The following is a 13,502-nucleotide window of genomic DNA, read 5'->3' on the forward strand; positions in this document are numbered from 1 at the left end:
CTATAAACACGTATATTTATACGAAACATAAATATGTTTTTTAAATTTTATTTTTCGCAGTTGTGAATATGACTATGGTCATTGTTCCAAACAATGAAGAGGACGTTGATGATATAGTCATGTCATCAATCCTTGAAAGACAAAGTCTTTGAAAATTGAAAGGAATCGCAAGGCAATTTTCTTCCACATGTGAAACCCAAAAAACACATAAGTGAATGTCATTTTCTAGTAAAAGAAAATTTGACATCACAAAACATCATAAGTCTATAGGTAAACAAGAACGTCTGCATATAATGAGATGATTGACAATTCCAAAGAATTACACATAACAACAAAACAATCCACCAAGCTCCCTTCATTTTCAAGACAAAACCATATTGTCTTTGAAAACAAGTTAAAGTTCATTCAAGATTTGTGTGAGTGCAACAAACATGTTAATTCTATCAATTCAATATATTTGAACTCCTTATGGAGCAAAATAAATTCTGATGATGATAGAGCAATAAGAAAGAGCAAGGGGAAATCATTTGAAAATATGAATGTGAGGATTTGCCACATTGAAGATAGCGTGAAGACAACAAACAACCACATGCAATATCTTCTATAGGAAGAAGTAAGGATGGTTCTGTCGTGTGTGAGAATGGATCTAGGTTGCAAGTCAACATCTCAAAGGAACAAGTTAAAATGTTGTGCACTAAGGTGTCAATGTTTAAAGTTAGCTTGAATCAAATGGCAGCAATTATGACAAAAATGAGTCGTAAGCTGGACCAAGGTGCAACAAATGGCATTTGAACTTACCTTAGAATGTCTTTATTGATATTGAATTTGAAACAAGAACATTCCATAAAGTTTATTAGATTACTAATCATTAGTTCATTTAGTATGATGATGAGCTTAATGCATCTCTTACTAAATAAATTTATATTTAGAATTTGAGCAATCTATATTTTTCTCTTTTAGAATTTCAAATTGCTCAATTTTCATTAGCAATAACAACAATTTGTAGATGCTCCATATTATCTTAAAATTGAAACATAATTTGTAAGAGAAATTTAGTTATATTTAATGCTCTTATTATATAATTCCTTTGACTTTTTCAAAGGATAAAATGAGCATTAAAATCTTATTAGTATATATTAAATCCTTTTGGTCTTGATAATTTTACATAAATTACTATAGCGATAAGTTTTAACATGCAAAACCTCATGGAGTTGATATGTTTACATTAAATTGTAACATTGCTCATAAGAACCCATTAAAAAAATAAACTCTCTAGAACATAAGACTTCTTTAGGTGTCCCTCAAAATTAAAGCAACCCAGTATGAAAGAATATAATAATTATCATATACATATACATTTATAGTGAAGTATTAACTACTTTAGTAAGCTAATTATCAATGTCATAATTGAAATAATAGAGTATTAAAACATTTAAAAACTCTTTTATTACATAGCTTTAAAAAAACATCTACATACAATGAGAGTTTTGGGAAGAACAGACTTACACCTATATAACAAAAAGTCCATGAATTATTTTAAATCGGATGACAGCTATTATGACAATAATGCCTCATAAACTATACCATGGTGCAAGCCATGGTTAATGATTTTACACTGGTAGGTCTATTTTGAAATTATATTATGAGCAAAATTCTCTTAGATAGCTCATACGTAGATCCTTTTAGTATGATTCATTTGCAATAACAAAAAATTAAAAAGTAGCTCAATGTAATCTACAAAAGTGCAGCAAATTGTGTAACGTCAAGAGAGATATAGAAATATATATAGTCCTATTGGTTTTCAAAAGATGGTGGAACCAGAATCATTACATCTTCATAGGAGAAGAATTTTGCAATTGACATGTAAAGCACATCCTCATCTTGCTAGACAAAGAGCAATCGTCAAATTAAATACAACTACAAACGTAATGAGAAATGTGGAATATTTCTCTAATGGAGCAGTGAATTTGCAAGAATATCAATCTCTAGAAAAAAATGCAACAGAGAATCCAATCACAAGTAGAAGGATAGCTATGCTTACAATTAGGTCCTCTACATGATCAATAGTAAGAGAACGCATTGCCAAAAACATTGGCACCATTTCAAATAAAGATGAGTGTCTCTCTATCCTCTTTCAATTTCCTTTAAAAGATGATATACATCACCCATATTTGTATCCATTGGTGTTTTGTACTCCTCCACTTCAGTCACACTAGGACCTATAAATCAAATTTGTAGTTTCTGCAAGGCAAAATTATGGAATCAAGAGACAAGAATAAACACGCATCAGGTTGTGGGAAAGCACTCCTATAAAGTTGGTGGTGTAAACTTTATTACCATTACAAGATCCACCAAAAAATCTTAAAAGCAGCTTAATTACATTCTTAATTACATTGTAATAACTCTAGAAGCAAAGCATTTAAGAAGAACATAAGGGCTTACAATAGTGTGATGGCTTTTGTCTCCCTGGGTGCTCAAATTGATGAAAGGTTTTCAAGAAATAGAGCTATAATGAGGATGCAGATAGAAAACCCTATAGAAGGAAAAAGTGAATCAAACAATCCAAATAATGGCATCATAGATGAGATTAGCATGTATTTAGATGCACATTATGTGTCAGCATCAGAAGTATTCTGAAGGATTTATGAGTATGAAATGCACGATGAAAAACCAGATGTCCAAAGATTGCAAGTTCATCTTCCAATGTTGAAGTGTAATATTTCGAGATAATGATGATTTGCAAAATGTGGTAGATAGGGAACAAAATAGAAAAACTACTCTTACAAAATGGTTCCAATGCAATGAATTGCAATACGAAGCAAACAATCTACTTTACAGTGACTTTTCAAAAAAATAGATTTAGAACAAACCAAACAAGAAATGGACCAAAAGAAAACCAAGTAGCAGTATTAGCCAAATGTACAATGTTTTACCATATGTGCTAGAGAGCAATACTTCATGCATATATTACTAAATAGCAAGGGTTTTAACTGCTTTGAGGATTTGCGAACTTTCGACAGACAGCTTCATCCTTCATTCAAGGCAGCATGCTTAGCTAGATGTCTATTGGAAAGTGATGAAGAGTGGTTTGTGTGTATGCAAGTGGCTTCGTTCTATCAAAATAGCATGCAATTATGACATCTATTTGTCACAATTTTGGTCTTCTATGAGCTTGCATCTCTAGGCCCTTTATGGGACAAATTTTCATGGACACTTTTAGATGATCATTTCCATGCATTGCAATTAAGTGTGGATAATATAATTGATCATCGTTCAATAGCAGAAAAGAAGTCATAATTGCATTTACAACAAATTCTTCAAAAACGTGACAAAAGGTTGGTAGATTTTGATGGATTACCTATTGTAGATGGAATGTCTTTCTCTAATTCAAATGATTTATTCCAAGAGGAGAGGATGTTTGATTCTATGCAACAGAAAGAAATTTCTCAAGACATGGAAAGAACTCTAAATGATTGTCGGCGCTCCGCTTCAATCAAATTTTGGCAACAATATATTAAGTGATAGGTGAGGTTTTTTTTCTTGATGGTCCAAGAGGATCTGCAAAAACCTTCCTCTATAATTTTTTGCTCTCTCGGCTGCATGGAGAGGGACATATTGCTTTAGCATGTGCATTTTCAGGAATTGCAGCATTATTACTAGCTAATGTACACATAGCATACCCACGTTTCAAGATACCATTGGATTTGCATGCTAGTAAGAGTTAACACCAACCTTGCAAATGTTATAAAGGAGGCAAAGGTAATAATATGGGATGAGATAGCTATGACACATCACTATGCCTTCGAAGCATTGGATAGGACATTGCAAGATATCATGTCTAATGATAAACTTTTTGGTCGAAGGTAGTGCTATTGGGTGGAGATTTCAGACAGGTGTTGCCAGTGGCTCTAAAGACTGAAAGAGAGGAGATTGTCGATGCTGCATTATGCCACTTAAGAATTTGGAGAAGTCTTAAAACTCACAAAAAATATGCGAGCTCTTCAAATTGGTGAAACTTTAATAGAGCAAGAATTCATACAGTGGGTTATAGACCTAGGAAATGGAATAAGAAGAGATATGTAGGAAGGCAAGATTTTACTTCCGAACACAATTCTTCTAGAGACGAATTCCATGGAAGGCTTAATTGAGTGGGTTTATAAAGTACTTTCAATAGTTACAGATTATGCATCAAATTTTAGAGAACATGCTATTCTAGCACCTCGAAACCTTGAAATTGATACAAGCAACAGTGCTGCAATAAATTCAATGCCAGGAGATGGTAAAGAGTATCTAAGTCAATAAATGATAGAGGTGCAAATTCATTTTTATATGCAACAGAGTACTTGAACAACCTCCTTGAACTTGGTGTTGGATACCCATCTCATCGAATTTTTTTGAAAAAGAATGCTCCAATCATGTTGTGTAATATGAATCCTCGCAAGGATTTGTGCAATGGGACAAGATTAATATGCAAAGACTTTCACACAATGGTACTAGAGACTGAAATAATTAGTGGAGCTAATATCGGAGACAGAGTATTCATTCCAAGAATAACTTGTATTCCAAGTAATTTGCAACTTCCATTTGAGATAAAAGGGAGGCAGTTTCCCATTCGTCTAGCATTTTGCATGACAAGAAACAAATCACAAGGTCAAACAATGTTTGTTCTAGGATTATACTTGGCAACAGTAGTGTTTAGTCATGGGCAACTGTATGTGGCTTTCTCATATGTACGATCATCAAATATTGTCAAAGTATTTGTTCAACAAAATGCATACGAAGCCAATGCAAAGGATTCAAAATTCATCTACACTACAAATGTTGTATACAAGGAAGTTTAATAAGTGCAACCACTACACATTGTGAGTATCTTTGTTACCTTTCTATAATAAGTTTTTAAAAAAGTTTATAGTATGCAAGTACTTAAAATATAATAGTAGAAATTTTTAATTTTTATTAATAATACTATATTCAACAAAACATTAAAATATATAGGCATATCACATATAGTGGATAGCTCCAATAGCGCTAAATTATTGATTGATCTGCTCATTGGAGATCTTTGGAGATGAACCTCACGAGTAGGACCTCTCTCCACTTTTTGTAAAAACCCCAAGGATGGGATCTCTTTTGTAGGAGACCTTTTGGATAAGATTCTCTACACTTTTCAGATGGACCTCTTGAGTCTCTACACTTTTTGAAGGGACCTCTATACTTTTTGGGAGGACCTCAGAAAGTGTAAGCTCTTAGTCTCTCTCTCTAATTTTAATCTTTCTCTCTCTAGATCTTGGTTTTACAAGTATGATTGGATATTTTTTAAAGAGAATTTTTAGCTATCCTCATTCTTTTAGATTCATCATACCATCTATCAAGCTCAAGATATTACAAGCAGAACTTCTCTACGACAAAATAATCTCATCTTCATTGCTCTAGACTGTGCTTCTGACCCTTGTTGCCACAGGGTTAACACGGCAAGAAGCTAACAAGGGAACAAAGTTCATTTTCCCAAAAAAAAGGGTTGCTCATAAGACCGCAATCCCTTCTCTTTCAAGAATAGGATGGTACGTGTAAGAGATGCCTAAGGTTCAAAGGAAGATATCTTCCACCCTTTTATTGCATGTCCTAATGCAAGGAGGGTTTTGAAAAAACAAGGTAGGAGAGCCGGTAAACTTCAAGGCCATACTATTAGGACATGCTCGTAAACTCAAAGCTAGAGTGTGGACTAAACTAAGAGCACATGCAAAACAGTCATAAATCATGCCAAAACAGGCTATTTCTCCTCAGTGAGAACAATAAGAGCCCCTAAATGGAAACATTATCCCAGACTCTCAGCCCTATGCAATCATGAACCTTGCACTACTAAAGGGAGTCAACTGTGAAAAACCCACTGGTCCTCCTTTGAAGCCATCAAAAGTTACATTGTATTCTCAGGCAAAGCAGCTTTTATGAACATAGATTCAATATGGGTGTCAATGGTTTCAAAGAAATACTCTCTTGAAGACAATGACTTCCTCAAAGCCAACCTGCTGTTCAAAACAGGGCTCCAAAGTTGGTGCCAACTCTTGGTCACAAAATGATGGAAAACCTGGCCTGAAATTAGAAGGGAGTTCGTACTATCCAATCAAGCTCTAGTACTGACACCCAGTGGAAAGGGGTCAATACTGATATATTGGAAAGAATTCAGTTGGGTTGGATGTGCTCATTCTTCCCCCATACCAACTCCCATGAATCAGGAATTTTATAAAGTGCTGATTACAATATGCAAAATATGACAGCAAACATAAGTGAAAAATAGATTTCTTCAAATGAGAAAATGTCCACTCTACAATGGTTAATTTTGCATAAGGCTGTCTAGACAAATTGCAGGGGTGAGGTTGTTGGCAAAGGTGATGGTATGTGTAAGAGATGCCTAAGGTTCAAAGGAAGATATCTTCCACCCTTTTATTGCATGTCCTAATGCAAGGAGGGTTTTGAAAAAACAAGGTAGGAGAGCCGGTGAGCTTCAAGGCCATACTATTAGGACATGCTCGTAAAGTCAAAGCTAGAGTGTGGACTAAACTAAGAGCACATGCCTTGTGGTGTATTTGGGTTTCCAGAACTAATCTGCAGCTTAGTGGTGAGCTTAGCAATTCTGAGGAGGAATTCATGAAATGGTTTTGCAAAAACAGGGCTGCTGTAAATCTCTAAGTTCCCGTTTGTTCTCCCTATTAACTTTCTTATCCTGTAATGGACTTGGACCAAGCTCACAAGTTCATTGATCAACAGATTTTCAACTACCATGATGCCCTTGCTCAGCTCCAGAATAAAATTGTTGCTCATGATCAGCTCTATGGTACATGTAAGGTGATGAGATGGTTCTTTAGACTTCAAAGTCTTCTGTTCTCTACCAGGTCAAAGAGGAAATACAGTAATTTTGTGCAGCTTGCTATTATTACTTCTGTTTACTCAGGGCTACCCAAGAGGTCCGACACTACACAAATTTTTTTGTCAAGCTTATCTAGAAGACCGTTTTGCTTACTGGGGTTGGAAAATTTTGTAATGACGAACGAGAATGTAATACTTGATCTTTGATCTGATGATATAATATACATACACTTTTTTCTGCCCAAAAAATTAATAATAATAATAACAAAAGGATTGCAATAGACTAAGGGCAACAAATCATAATATTTTGAACCACTTGAGATTTGGTTTCAGGGGGATGGAGTTTTCAGCTAATACCTGAGACAATGATAAAAACACTTGCACGGTAGCACAAAAAAAGTAAGCAACTTGCGTGCAAATCCAATTCACAGTAAGTAAGACGATTAGAACAGGGAACACAATCTTAAAGCATCCCTTTTCAGAATATTTACAGGGATGAACTGTTCAGTGGTACCCTCCTTTCAATTCAACGATTTTTCTCATACAAAATACACGAAACATTAGGAGGTGCTGTACTGCAGTTATAATTAAGCACAGGGTGACACATAGGGGTACTTGCAAATACAACTTCAAGATTGCTATTTCAGGATCATCAGAGATACAGGAATTCCACATAGGCTTTTAGCAAGATATCACACCCTTGTGCTAGACAAACCTCATCTGTTGATAAAGAATCATAAGGAAAGCTTGACCACATCATACTTTTGAGCTACTAGTACAAGTACTCATAGGACTGTAGCATACATCATGATGTGATTGCATGGACCCAAAGACTAGTGGAGTTTTGTGCCATCGCCCCCTGAGAGATGCAGGAATGCTCAACGCAGAGGCTATGTGTCATCTTAGTCGTGTGTATACAGACAGATACTCTTCCTTCATGTACATCAGCATAAGGGAGAATGGCACGACAAAACAAATTTGCTACCTTGAAGGATTTCTCGGACTAGCATTTTTCCCATGTGCACCCCTCTGTGGCCTTCGGCTCTTCAACGACCCAGTGCTTCCAGTTTGTGCCATGTCCATGACTATAAGATTAGGATTTGAAAGAGTGTCTTTCCATGTCTTATTTGATTGCCCTGTACTCTGTATGGGATATCCGTTTGCTGCATTTAAGCTTCTTCTGTCCTGCATCACAATATTGCCAAGAGGGAAAAATAGAAAAGAAAAAGGGAGGACATCTTCATGTCAGGATTCCCTGATCTTGGAACAAGAAGACACAGAATAGTTGCTTGCATTTTCTGCAATTTGTTTGAAGTATATTACTGCTAAAAATCAGAAAATACCATAATATTCCAAAACACTATAGCATTAGACTCAAAAGGTGGGCCTTTCTTCATTTCCCCCTGCTACTCCAGTTCCAGCAGCGGGACTTTGCCAAGTCAGACTTGGGTGTCGTGTCAACATAAAATATTGCTCTTATACATCTTTATCAACTTAACATCAGCCTCCATGTCAATAAGTCACAACCTTTGTCACCATGAGGGATATGCATCCAACAGGCAACTCGGTATAGGATCACTCAAAAAGGCAAGCAAAGGCAAATAGTGGGATTGAAGGTTTTTCAGAATTTGAATTGAGAAGCAAAGAGGCCAAGGTGGAAAATGTCATATTACAAACAAACAAGTATTAAATCCACTGCTGATCACATGCCCCAGGGCTAACCCTTACCTATATAACCTTGCATCGTAGAGTATGTCCTTGCTACAAATGGTATAATCAAATTAACACGCCCCATCCACTTCTTAGTACATTTAACAACTTTCAATGTTGCATCCAATAAGCTCAATACCAGCTCTGATAGCTAGCGTTTGTGGAGACGTACTTCGGGTTCTTATTACTGAAGGAGTTAAGGCAGCATTGAATCCCTCATTTTGAGAGAGAATGCAGAATGTGTTTTAACAGGTTATCTTTTGGGACCATTACCCTCGTTTTTAGTTCAGGTTCTTGTTTGAGTTAGTTCAGCCCACTCTGGATTTCCCACATGGAAAACGAAAATATAACTTATTCTGATGCAAGAATGCCTGTGGGAGTTGGTTTCTGGGGGTGAGAAACTCCTTTTTCAGCTTCAGCAGATTTCAAATTTTGGAAGCAATGCAACCAGAAGGCGAATGTTGTATTGGCAATTCCTTTATCCATGACGTTGATTTCAAATCAATAGTGCACGAGATCTGGAGAGTGCTAGAAGGTATATTTGATGATAAGATTACCAACTAAAGTGTTTTTAGAGATTAAATTTTATGAGCTGAAAATGTCAGAAAGTGATAAACTTAATGATCACTTGGCTGCGCTGCACTTCATTATCAACCAACTCCTTGGTCTTAAAAGTGAGCCAAATGATGAGGTTACAATGGTTGTCCTCATCAAGATTACGAAGTATGTAGCACGTTTTCTGTCATCTTTGGAAGTGCTATGTGTGGCTTCAATTACTTTTGAAGACTTGGTGGCCTTGAGAAGGATCGAAGAAACAAGGAGGAAACCTCTAGGAGAGAGGAATCCCCAGACATTGCCCTTGCATCATCCTCTTCAAACTGGAGGAGGGGTTGAAAGAAGATACACTGCCTCTATTGCAAACAATTTGGACATAAGGAAGCTTTTCATTTCAAAAACAGGAAAAGGAGCAACAAGAGCACCATGGTAACCTTGTTGCAGGTGATGAAACAGAAAAGGAATCGAGCATGGACACATTTGAAACCAATGCTTGTATCCTTCAGGAACTCAAGATGAAGATTCTGTTTTTTGAGCTCTTTATTTGTTTTAGGGTATTATGTGAGGGTCAATAAGGGTTCTTTGTGTTAAGAAATGGAGTCAAGATGAGTGAATTTGGTGTGTTCTAGTTGAGTTCTAGTCCAGTGTGTCCTATGGATGCCACGTGTCACATTGGGAGCTATCCCATATGCATTGGTGCTCATATGTGTGTGTGTGCTCTACATAAGAGTTTTACTTGTCTAGTCTCAAAGGAATCAAGTATCAAGCCTACAAGCTCTTTGGTCTACATGTGAGTACTTTCATTTTGTTCATTGCTCTTGCTATTTCATTTCCATTTCATTATATCTCTCTTTGAGTATATACCTAGATGAATCCAGGAACATTCCCAAACTCATCCTCTTAAAACACAACATAGTACAGTTTCAATCTCACAATAGTCACTCATAAGATTGAAAACCATAAACTTCATCACGCATAGCAGGAACTAGCTACTATGACATCCCCACTGAAGTCAACAACGCCTAACAGTGGGTGTAGACCATAGTATAAAAATATGCTCTCACACATACTTGAGCATCCATTTATACAAAGTCTTCGTACTGAGTTTCTGTCGGCACTCCGGAGGTGAAGGGCAAACTCAGCCATGACGAAGGCTAGCACTAAAGGACAAGGCTAATCAAAAAGTAGTCCAAAATCTCTTCATTCAAGCTACAACTGCTTGTGAAGTCTAAACGGTTTCATTTTAGTCTCTCCCAAACGAGCATCTAAATCTAGCTCATAGGGCAGCGCACCATTTAAGATAGAAAGAATTATTGCAATACCAACAGGCCGCAACTTGGACGAAAACTTCACAAGGTGAAATTTGCATGTCCGCTAATACGACAGAAGCATATACCTAGATGAATCCAGGAACATTTCCAAACTCATCCTCTTAAAACACAACATAGTGTTCAGTTTCAATCTCACGATAGTCACTCATAAGATTGAAAACCATAAACTTCATCACGCATAGTAGGGACTAGCTACTATGACATCCCCACTGATGTCATCAATGCCCAACAGTAAGTGTAGGCCATAGTATAAAAATATGCTCTCACACATACAAATCCACACACCCATACATATTTGAGCATCCATTTATACAAGTCTTCGTACTGAGTTTCTATCGGCACTCCGGAGGTGAAGGACAGACTCAGCCATGACAAAGGCTAGCACTAAAGGAGAAGGCTAATCAAAAAGTAGTCCAAAATCTCTTCATTCAAGCTACAACTGCTTATGAAGTCTAAACGATTTCATTTTTGTCTCTCCCAAACGAAAATCTAAATCTAGCTAATAGGACAACGCACCATTTAAGATAGAAAGAATTATTGCAATACCAGCAGACCGCAACTTGGACGAAAACTTCACAAGGTGAAATTGGCATGTCCGCTAATACGACAGAAGCATATACCTAGATAAATCCAAGAACATTTCCAAACTCATCCTCTTAAAACACAACATAGTGCACTTTCAATCTCACGATAGTCACTCATAAGATTGAAAACCATAAACTTCATCACGCATAGCAAGGACTAGCTACTATGACATCCCCACTGACGTCATCAGCGCCCATATGCTCTCACACATACAAATCCACAAACCCACACATACTTGAGCATCCATTTATACAATGTCTTCGTAATGAGTTTCTGCCAGCACTCCGGAGGTGAAGGGAAGACTCAGCCATGACGAAGGCTAGCACTAAAGGAGAAGGCTAATCAAAAAGTAGTCCAAAATCTCTTCATTCAAGCTACAACTGCTTGTGAAGTCTAAACGGTACTCTAAGGTGGATGAAACCTATGTGGAGACGTGATGAAGAGCGTGTTCATGACATGTACCTCAAGTCAATTAGGTTCCAAGATAGATTAGCTTGGACTCATAAAGATAGTGTAAAGTGCTTGATTGATATTACTTCAAATGAACCTCCCTTTTATAGGTGAGGATACTTACATCCATATGCTTGCTCACATGTGGGATATCTCCTCCATGCCATGTGGCAGCTTGCCCTTTACTCATACCTTTGCTCTACATGTACCACAACTCTCAACACCTCCCCTTGGTGCCATGATCCTTTGGCTACTGCAAGGTGGTCAGATGTGAGATACAAATCCATCACCTCCCCTTAGCGCATGAATTGCTACTTAAGGTGTTCAAGTGTGGTTTACATGTCCTCTCAGGTGGTCAGGTTTGATTTACAAACATCTCAACTAAAGGTGGCAAGGTTTTTGTTTCTCAATACTTGATGTTAATGGCGTTCGCTTCTTTGCTTGATGTAGCTTAATGCATGATGCTTTGTTCTTCCATGTGCCTTAATGCTTTATGTGTGGATGCCATGTTCTGTGCTATGGTCATCTCATGCACTTATGCTTTTCGCATGCTTATGACACCGATGTGTGCTTTGATGCTTTGATTTGTCATTTGTTGCAAAGGTCTTACCAATTGATTTCTTTCAATATTCTCAGGTGGTCAGGTTTGATTTACAAACATAGGCAAGGTTGGCAAGGTTTTTTGTTTATCAATACATTCCATTGATGTCACCTTTTGGCTCATGGCTTGATGACGATAGCGTTTGTGTCTTTGCTTGGTGTAGCTTCATGCATGATGCTTTGTTCTTCCATGTGCCTTGATGCTTTATGTGTGGATGCCACGCTTCGTGCTATGGTCATCTCATGCACTTGTGCTTTTGGCCTTATGACAACGATGTGTGCATTCATGCTTTGCTCTTCCATTTGTTGCAAAGGTCTTACCAATTGATTTCTTTCAATATTGGCAGTGTCTAATGATTCTGACTTGACAGGCACGTAGAGCTCAAAAAGGCAATCACTTTTCCTTTTTGGAGCATGGCCAAATTCTTCTTGGATTACAAGTTATGGCTTGTCGAAGATTCTGTGAAGAAGAGGACCTTTGATGATGTGGCACAGGGATTCACATGCTGAATTCCATACTGTGCTTAGCAAGGGACTCTGTGCTTAGGTGGCACTGTGATGCACCTTTTAACCTAGATTAGTTAACCTAGGGTTACACAAACTGTACCATGATTAAATTAACCCAATTAGCTGAACTCAACCATAGTTAATTTTTGACTACCTTATCTGCCACGAATCCTTATTTTAAGGAACCTTGGAGATTTGAAGGTTTGTTGTGCAGGGAAGGTCGACGACGGATGAGCGGCTTCGACGAAGGGAGCTCGAGGAGCTACGAGCTGCGCTGACGGAGTGAGCCCCTGTAGAGAAGCCGGGTATGGGCTTGAGAAGCTTGGGAGCTGCGAGAGATGGAGGAGCTCAGGAGCTGTGAGCTATGGCGCAGAACGTGGGAGCAGCTCGTTGATGAAGCTAGAGCAGGAGCTGGAGCCGTTGGAGTTGTTCAGAGCTGTTGATTGCACTGGGAGCTTGGCTCATTGGCACGTTTCGCCTCTATCACAGGAGCCACTAGAGATGCTTTGGTCATCGTCTGCTGCTTTTGCTGGCCTTGGGCTGCGCCTTAGGAGCTTGCTTCGTTGTTGGCTGCCTCATTGGTGTTGCGTGTTGCGCAGCTGTGGTCATCACTTGCTGTAGTTGCACTGGAGGAGGTTTGTCGTCGATGGAGGTGGTCATCTGGTTCTGCTAGGCCAAGAGTTGTCTGCTGCAACCTAGAGCTTGCTTTCCGTCGAGAGTCTACTATAATCGTCTGCTGTAGTCTAGAATCATTTGGAGACGATTGCTTTTCAAAGGCTGTAGCATGGGCACCTTGGATTGTGGGTGTTGCACTAGTCTAGAGCTTACAGGACGTCATGAGTCGAGAGAGCTAAGGAGCTTTGAAGGTTGGAGCTATGGCAGCTGTGTTGGTGCTTAACG

At 38.0% G+C, this 13,502-nt stretch overlaps 1 protein-coding gene across 1 annotated transcript in view; it reads right to left on the minus strand.

The window, feature by feature from the left end:
• Nucleotides 1–7,845: 7,845 nt before the first annotated feature.
• The window catches only part of LOC147905317 (uncharacterized), a 42,757-nt gene continuing 37,100 nt past the window's right edge, over nucleotides 7,846–13,502 (minus strand). Inside the window, exon 13 of the mRNA XM_087378926.1 lies at nucleotides 7,846–8,049. Coding sequence (XP_087235052.1) covers nucleotides 7,846–8,049 — 204 coding nt within the window. The remainder of the gene's footprint in view (nucleotides 8,050–13,502) is intronic.

This window comes from Dipteris shenzhenensis, chromosome 1 (assembly GCF_047967505.1).
Source record: "Dipteris shenzhenensis isolate YYH24624 ecotype China chromosome 1, Dip_SZ_1.0, whole genome shotgun sequence".
Taxonomy (NCBI): Eukaryota; Viridiplantae; Streptophyta; class Polypodiopsida; order Gleicheniales; family Dipteridaceae; genus Dipteris; species Dipteris shenzhenensis.